The sequence below is a fragment of the Channa argus genome, chromosome 16 (genome assembly GCF_033026475.1).
Source record: "Channa argus isolate prfri chromosome 16, Channa argus male v1.0, whole genome shotgun sequence".
Classification (NCBI taxonomy): Eukaryota; Metazoa; Chordata; class Actinopteri; order Anabantiformes; family Channidae; genus Channa; species Channa argus.
Genome location: NC_090212.1, coordinates 1184801 through 1193278, shown reverse-complemented (window position 1 = coordinate 1193278; position 8478 = coordinate 1184801). Strand labels below are relative to the sequence as shown.

The 8478-nt window shown below is 39.1% G+C and overlaps 1 protein-coding gene across 1 annotated transcript; it reads right to left on the bottom strand.

Moving 5' to 3' along the window:
* Positions 1-554: 554 nt before the first annotated feature.
* On the bottom strand, positions 555-8229 carry LOC137101895 (GTPase IMAP family member 8-like). The gene is made up of 3 exons (XM_067480870.1): positions 8098-8229; positions 4528-5152; positions 555-2342 (listed from the first exon to the last, which is right to left on the bottom strand). Exons 1-3 carry the CDS (start codon positions 8117-8119, stop codon positions 1589-1591), a joined length of 1401 nt encoding a protein of 466 aa, XP_067336971.1. The 5' UTR covers positions 8120-8229; the 3' UTR covers positions 555-1588.
* Between the last annotated feature and the right edge of the window lie 249 nt (positions 8230-8478).

Sequence of the window (8478 nt, the reverse complement as noted above, 5' to 3'; positions counted from 1 at the left end):
TTGTATTTGGATATACATTTTTATGCAGATGCAAATGCAGGAAAAAACATCTAAACGTTTTGCTCTTAGTTATTCGAGTCAGACAACAGGAACTGGATTTTCTCCTATCAGCAGCCCCTGGATGGGGTCAAAAGACAGGCTTTTAAAAAAACTAATGCATGCAAAGTTACCAAACGTAAGAGAAAATATTTGTGACCATGCTTTTAGGCTTGAGGGAAAAAGACCCACGTGCATACAAAGCTCCAAACTTTAAAATACCTGCAAAGACTGGATCTTATCTGGATCTGGATCAATATTTGATGTAATTAAGAAATGTATCAATTTTGTTTGAGTCCAGTGGAGAAGAAGCAAAAAGATGTTAGCCACAAATTATCCTGCTTGTAGTGCAAACCAAGGACAATACGGTTTGAGGTGAACCCAGTATAATAGCAGTTTTCTAAAGCAGCACCTACCAATAGTTGTCATGATGAGCAGTTGCAGGGGACATTTTTTCATTGAGGTCCTTGAAAATAAGAACTCACGCACAATCTTAATAATCCCATACTAAACATCTATTCATACATATATGAATGTGTAAAACATTAATAAAACATGCATAATGGGAAAATGGTACTGATACTGTGTTCTTTCAACTTTTTATCAATCAATTGTGTTTGTCTCTTTACCGTTTAACATGACAGACAGTTCCATAAAATTCCAGTTCTGATGCAGTTGTAACGTAACTTTAACTACAGTACTGTGTAGTACATGTATATGAATCTTATTAAAGTTGTCAATTTTTCCACTCCTCCAAATGACATGATAAGGAGGAGATTTTCAGCTCCAATGACACCTGGTTGTTTATAGTATAGGGAAATTGTAGCATAGGTTGACCTGTATCTGACTCTTAATCCGGAATAGTTGACTTTGCTAGAAAAGTGGGTGGAAAGCTTTTTAAAATTTTACACAAGGTAAAATGTTGTATTAACACAGACACTTATTTGGAAGCAGGAGACAAATCAAGTTTTTACTGAACATCAGCAGATTTCCTTTTACATTATTCAGTTTAAGGTGTCAATTCATTCACAATAAAAAACTTTTTTTGTGTCACCATCAGTACTAAGATGTCATCCGATTCTGCTACACAGACTTTAATAAAGTGTCTGGGTGAACTGAATTCAACATTATACTTAATATGTAACAGTTTCTGAATAACATTCGTTCAACTAATTTCAAGTTAAATGACTTCAAAGTTGAACAACTCTTTAAAGGCTCTGAGATTAAAATGTCAAATATTAGTTGATTCCACACAATTCTTATGTGAAGGTTTAAGAATTTAGAACTCATCCAGATGGCATCAACTGACCAAGAGGCAGAAATATAATTTAATATAAAGCACTTACATATATGCAGAAGCACACTGCCCTTTACTGATAACAGCTTTCAACCTTCAAGTCACATACTCTTTCCCAGAATTGTTTTCATACATTTCCCCTGCATCCCCCCTCACTATACTGGCTTTGTACTTGTACATACTGTAGCAACACTGTTCTGAGCCTACACAAGATATAGAACAGAGATTCCCTTTGAATTTCCAGAAAGCCTCCATCTACTGAAGAAGGCATTTGCCATCTTTCACTGACTCTCCTCTTGAATTCATTTCTCCCTCAACCTCAGCCTTAAGGGTGCTCCTCCTGTCCTGCTCTGCTGCCCTCAGCTCCTTTGAATGCTTTTTTTTCTCTCTCTTTGAAGCCCTTTGTGCTTTCTTTAACATCTTCATGGTGTAGTACCCTCCTCCATTCTCTATAAGCATCGTGGTAATTTTCTCCACGAGCTGACGGGTCTGTTCCTGGTCATTTGACTGGTTGTTGAAGACGTGATATCGCCCGTGGCAAGCATAAATGAGCTCCTGGAGTTCTTGACTCTTTGAAATAAATGTTTCAATAGTTTGTTTCTTTAGTTTGTCCCCATGTGTGAACAACACCATTGAGTACCTAGATGCCGCCGCCCCAAAAGTACTTAGAATCATTTTGACAGTGTCCCTCTCCTCCTGGGTGAACCTGCCAAGCCTCAGAACCACCAGGAAGGCGTGAGGACCAGGCCTAGACAGATCCACACATGTCATCATCTTCTTCACTAGTTCTTCTTCAGAGAAATTAGTGTCAAAAAGCCCTGGAGTGTCAATGACTGCAACCTTCTGGCCTCCAACCTCCCCGTCAGCTCGTTTGCATACATATGTCCAAGAATTAGGACTCAGATGAGACTGGAACTCTTCTCTTCCCAAGATAGTGTTTCCGGCTGCACTCTTTCCTGCTCCTGTTTTCCCCACCAAAATTATCCGCAGTTCATAGCTCATCTTCTTCTTCTGAGATACTGTAGACGTCAAAAAAGATGTTTATTTTTAAATCATATTTCCATAAAAAGCAATAAAAGAAAAGTCACATTTCAACTGTAGCTGCTATGAAAGTGGAGTGAAAAAACACTCGAAACAGTATTCCAGTAAAAGCATAAAGAGACATAAAATGGAAAAATGGAAAATACTTTCAATTGGGACATTGGAAGTACTGCAGATTATTGGGGGTTTTATTTGTTTATTAATTTTTTGCACAAATAGTGTTCAGTCATCAGCTGGGGTCATAAAGCTCACTGCAACCTGGCTCAACAAATTAAAATCTCTTTTTCCACCATGTGGCACCAGCTCAACTTAGCTCAACTCTACTTGCTTTTGGAAGCAGGTTCTTTGTTTTCCAATGCAAACATAGTACCATAGTGATAATGCCATGATATTGTCTTCAGTGCAACACACAAGAAGAATAGAGGACATCGCAGATGTATTTAGGAAGGAGACACATTTCAAGACAAATGTTCCAGAAGAGGCTGAAGGCAGCTGAAAAAATATGTCTTCATAGTTCAGGCAATGAGACATTTGGCACTTCTCTCTGACCAGTCAGTAGTCTGTCACCTTTTTGGTACTGCCTCACGTCCCTTTGTACTGTTCCTCAACAGAGGTAATACCACAAAAGGTACCAGGTGCTTGGTACTATTCACAAAGTATGATGGAAAACCAAATAAGTCGAGTCAAGTGTGTCTTGTGCAATGGAAAAGAGCTATAACACAAACTGAGAAGCTGTGTGTTGTTTACAGCAGTTAGGGACCTTCAACATTCAAAATACCACCTGCCCAAAATATAACTGTATTATATTTGGTGTTAACCTTAAAGTCTAAAACTGGTGATATGGCTTCAGGCGACTGTGGTGCAGGACATAGAGCGGTCATCCACCAATTCCCCAGTTGCTGGTTTGATCCCCGGCTCCGCCCGTCACATGTAAAAATGTGCTGGAGTAAGACACTGAACCCCAACTTAGTTCCCAGTGAGTATGTAGAAAAGCACTATATAAGTGCAATGAATGGATGCAACTTACAAGTTGTGCCTGCGTATCCAAAGCCTGGAAATGTATTTCCCAGTGCCACAGAGCTCCATTGTTGTCCAAAAATGATTAAAAGCTCATCGCTGAACCACTCCATTGAGCCTTTGCTATTAAAGTAAAGCGTTTTTTTGAGGTGGATTTCATCAGCAATAGGAACTTGTGGTCTGGGAGCTGAGAGCCACAGACAGAAGTGTAAAGCAGGAGAACACATTGCTGGTTTGCTGTATTATAGATAATCTCTACCTGCCAGTTTAGTTTACCTGCTTATGTTTGGTTTTTGGTTTTGCCCATCACTCTTGATCCGTTGAGCTTCTGTTACCTGTTGCTAACTGACTTCTGTTTGTTTTTGATTGCTAATCTTTGCTAAACTTCCATTACAGGAGAACTTCTCTACTCATTTTCTCTGAAATATGTATTTGAGTCGTACCTGTTTCACTGAGTTGTGACAGCTTACCCAGGCAGTACTGTAAAATTGTGCTTAATTTTAAGAAACAAATCACAAATGCAGTTTAAAATTATTTACTTACATGATTTTTAGTACAGTGTATTACAAATATTTTACAATCCAGATGCCAATAAAAAAATGCAGCATGTTATTATTGCTCTATGCAAGCTCCACCCATTGTATGTATTTCAGTTACAGGTTATTTCAGTTACCAACAAAACTGATTATGGGATCACTTTTTACTTCCAAGTTGTTGCAAATTAGGCAGATTTTTCTAAGTGTAAGGATGAAATATAAGAATCATGATTTAAGTGTATGATCTATGGTCCTTACTGCACGTGGCACTGCTCTGATACTTTAAGTGACAATGCACCAATCCCGGCTCCAACAGCTGCTCCAGCTGCGACTCCGATCGCCATACCTATTGGACCTCCTACAACTCCAAGCAGGCCTCCAACAGCAGCACCACAGGCTGTTGCTACAGCTATCACTGGTGCAGCAATAAATTCATTGGATCTTTCAGCTCGAGTTCTGGCTTCGTAGTCGTATCTCCGATACACCTGAGCTTCCTTCTTGCGATAGACCTTCTCTGTTGTATATTTGGTTCTCAGTTCATCCAGCTCTTTCTTCCTCTGCATTTCCATCTCTTTCAGGAGTCGTTGTTTCTCTTTCTCTATTGCTTCCTCTGCTTTCATGAACATTTCGTTGGTGTAATAGCCTCCACCGTTAGCTAAAGTCATCTTGTCAATTTTGTCCAGGAGCTCCCGGGTTTGATGAGGGTCTTTGATTTCGTTGTTAAAGACGTGGTATCGACCGTTGCATTTCCGAATGATGGCTGCCAGGTCAGCACTCTCTGAAATATAGCCCTCAATGGTTTGGTTCCTCAGCTGGTCACCATGAGTGAACAACACCATTGTGTATTTATCTGCATCTTCACCAAAAGTGGTCTGAATCATCTTGACAGTTTCCTTTTCTTCATTAGTGAACCTGCCCAACTGAAGAACCACCAGGAAGGCCTGAGGACCAGGAGCAGACAGAGAGATGCACAGCTTGATCTTCTTCAACACTTCTTCTTGGGTGAAATTGGTGTCAAATAGTCCTGGCGTATCGATGACCGCAACCTGACGACCATCAACTTGCCCCTTGGCTTTTTGGCATTCAGATGTCATGGATGTTGGTGACATTTCTGACTCAAACGCTTCTCTTCCCAGAATCGTGTTTCCTGCCGCACTCTTCCCCACTCCTGTCTTCCCAACCAGAACGATCCTCCTTTCATGTGGATCTATGGCCCCTCCATATCCTGTTTGACACAAATACACCGTTCATCACACAGTGTGTTGTCAGAGGCTGTGTGTACATTCCAGATGAAAAAAATCATGTTTAAGTGTCACCTCTCATTAAACAATTTCAGAGCACATTAGTTCTTGAGCCAGCAGTAAGGCTGCAAAACATTTATCGTAAATTTAGTGCATTTCTGACAATAAGTCACAAGCCAACACTCCAGACCTGGTGCATTTAGTTAGTAACCCATTGTTTTTTTCCCTTAGACTCTGTGTTTCAACTCAATGAATTTGATTTAAAATTATTTATACTACCACTATTAAAGTGGAACGTCTTATTTAAGTAAGTCTGCATCAATGTTTTTTTTTTCTTATCCTGTGAGTTCCTGGTCGCCACAGCGGTCATTTGTCCGCATGTTGATTTGGCACAGTTTTTATGCTGGATGTCCTTTCTAATGCAACCCTCCCCAATTTCTACAGGGCTTGGGACTGGCACTGCATGGCTGAAGATGGGGATGGGATGTTTGGTGTTCAGTGTCTTGCCCGGGGGACGATTCAGCATGTGGTCGGGAGGAGCGGGGTGCGAGCCTTCAACCCTATTGTCGGTAGTCAGCCACTCTACCAACTGAGCCACTGCCACCCCCCTGTAAGTCTGCATAAATACACAGTAGAAAAAAAACTGTGTGGGACACTGAGCCCAACAAAGCACAGGATTTTGAGATGACAGATACTACTACCTGTCCCATTTGATACTGTTCGATGTTGTTACTTTAGTTGGTGGTATTTCTGTTCTGTGGACAGCTTTGTGACTCATGATTAGATCTAGAAGATAGATTAGATCTAGCGAATTTGCCAAAACCAGCAGAGCTCATTCAAAAAAACAGCTGTGCACAGAGAAAATAGAAAATGTCAAACCACCGCAACAAATAAGGAGCATGAATAAAATAATTTGCATAATGAAAAAAGCAACTTTAGGATGTCTACAAGATATAGAAAAAGATGATCGATAGAAGACTTCACGACCATAACCTCACAGGATTCACCAAAAGAAGCAAACCCTTCATAAACCTCAAAAATATAGTGAGGCCAGACTGCAGTTCAGTAAAAAAATATAGAAACAGAGAACGAAAAAACAAACACCTCATCTGTCAAACATGCTGCTGGTTCAGTTATAGCTTGGACATGTATGGCTGCCAGTGGAATAGGCACACTGATATTTATTGATTTTCCTGCTGACTGAAGCAACAAGATGACCACAGAAGTATACTGGAAGATTCGTGTGCTTATATTCAAACAAATACATCACTAGACAGAGAGGAAAAATGTGCACTGACATCAAATGAAATAATGATTTGTTTACCATTTGATGGAAATACATCAATATGCATGAGCCTGAGCCACTATTGTGGAGGTTAATCAGAATCATACAGTAACTAATTCAGAATCAGCATTACTGCTGAGAGCAAACCACAATGTAATAGCTGCCAGATTCCAACTGGCCAATTTCATGGAAAGTGAACTCAACAATCACCAATCTTTTTTTAAATTTGTCATTTTAAGCATCTATTTCATGCCAACATGTCTATTGAGAAACATTGGTTAAAAAAATCAGTGCAATTCATCTTTAGTGAATTTTGACATGCAAATTTATGCCACTTTAGGTTCCAGCCTCCCTGCATCTTTATATAAACAATATATCTAATGAATTGATAGATTTATGTTATTGACTGACAGCAACTTTTTTTGACAGTGATAACCAAAGCCAAGGGATTTCGAAAATCTAGCAGGCTGAAGAGAGGATAACTTCTTTCACAGAGGCCATTTTGAGATGTCACACTTAGAAAAAAGAATTCCTGTGACAAACAGCTATATATGTTATAAATAGACACATGTTATCATCATGTGCCTGTAGTTGTTTTTAGGCTGGTCTGTCCTGTTTTTCATGCCCTGCTGCTAAGAATTTTGAAGGAGAGGAAGTGTTTTTTTTCTGCTTTGGTGCTTACTGAAGCACCAAAATGTTTTGGGGAGTAGCTCAATATGAGATGACATTGGGTACACGGTGTCAATACTACTGGGCCTAGAGGAAAATGCTTCCTGTAAATAATGTGGGGGGGGAAAAAGACACTGATTGGACCACATCCTAGTGAGTTATGTAGCCTTACCTTTATCTCAAACTTGTTGTTATGTAATGTAACGGTTGTGCATGGCAGCTGTCAAATGATGCAGTATATTATTCAGTATATATTCATGAGGTCATCATGTCATCATATTGTATCATACTTTGTCACAAGCAGAGGTTTAACTGGCCCAAGTCCCTTGAGATCCTCCTGACATCATGTTAATCTGATGTTAATCAGACATTGATCATGTCTTCCTCATACTTTCTTATGCAGGCAAAGCAAATGGTTCTTTGACTTTAGAAAAAAACTGGAGCTATCAGGATTAATAAACATTTCCAAACTGTGTGAAATTGCTGCACGTGGCACGGCCGTAGTAGCTTCACAAATTATTCCAGTCTTCTATATCTACTGTAAACCCTGAATGATTTTCTGCACAGCAAACATGTAGCTGTTACACAAACATTACGCAATGGAGTCACGCTGTTCTCTGGATGAGTCCAATACTATTAAAGTTGTTACATTTTTATTTTCGGCAAATTATAAAAATAGTTTTCTTTGAGCATCATTGTGATTTTTAATGGTGTGATGGTGTTATTAGTAATAATTCAAGTGCAATTAATATTATATATGCATATTATATACTCTATATCAGTAATAGTATCTCCTGCACTTCATATGTAAATAATACTATTGTTTGCATTTTTGGTTAGATGTTAACTGCATTTCTTTGGCCTGTACCTTTATTCTGCACATTGACAATGTGACATTGGGAAGAATAAAGTATCTATCTATCTACAATAAAAGGTGAATTTAATCTAGTAAAATATGCTGTTAGAATCTCTTACCTTTATAGTGTGCTTTACTCATCTTGAAAATCCAAAAGCCAAAGAAATCCTGATGTGCTGCTGTGTCAGGTCATGTATGAGTCCTCCTGACACTTGGGATTGAATTACATTTCCAACCTTCACATGGACATTCCCCCTCTCTCTCTGCCAAACTGGAATTTCATAGAGTGCAGGAATTGCAGCATGCTGAAGTCGCAGAGGATGTAAAAGGTCTACATATTAAAACAACCCACACTGCTGGAAAAATACATTTTCTTGTTCCATAATAAATCCAAACATGCATTTAAAGAAAATTTAACAAAATATTTTTTAGCAAATGCATTTTTGCATTTGCTAAAAAATATATCTGTGAGGCTAACGCCAGCTTGATAACATACTCAT

Coding starts and splice junctions, on each gene's coding strand:
- LOC137101895 (XM_067480870.1), bottom strand. CDS start 8,119: ATGAGTAAAGCACACTATAAAG. Junction 5,153..8,097: donor GAGTAAAGCACACTATAAAG/GTAAGAGATTCT, acceptor TGTGTCAAACAG/GATATGGAGGGGCCATAGAT. Junction 2,343..4,527: donor ATGAAAGCAGAGGAAGCAAT/AGAGAAAGAGAA, acceptor AGTATCTCAGAA/GAAGAAGATGAGCTATGAAC.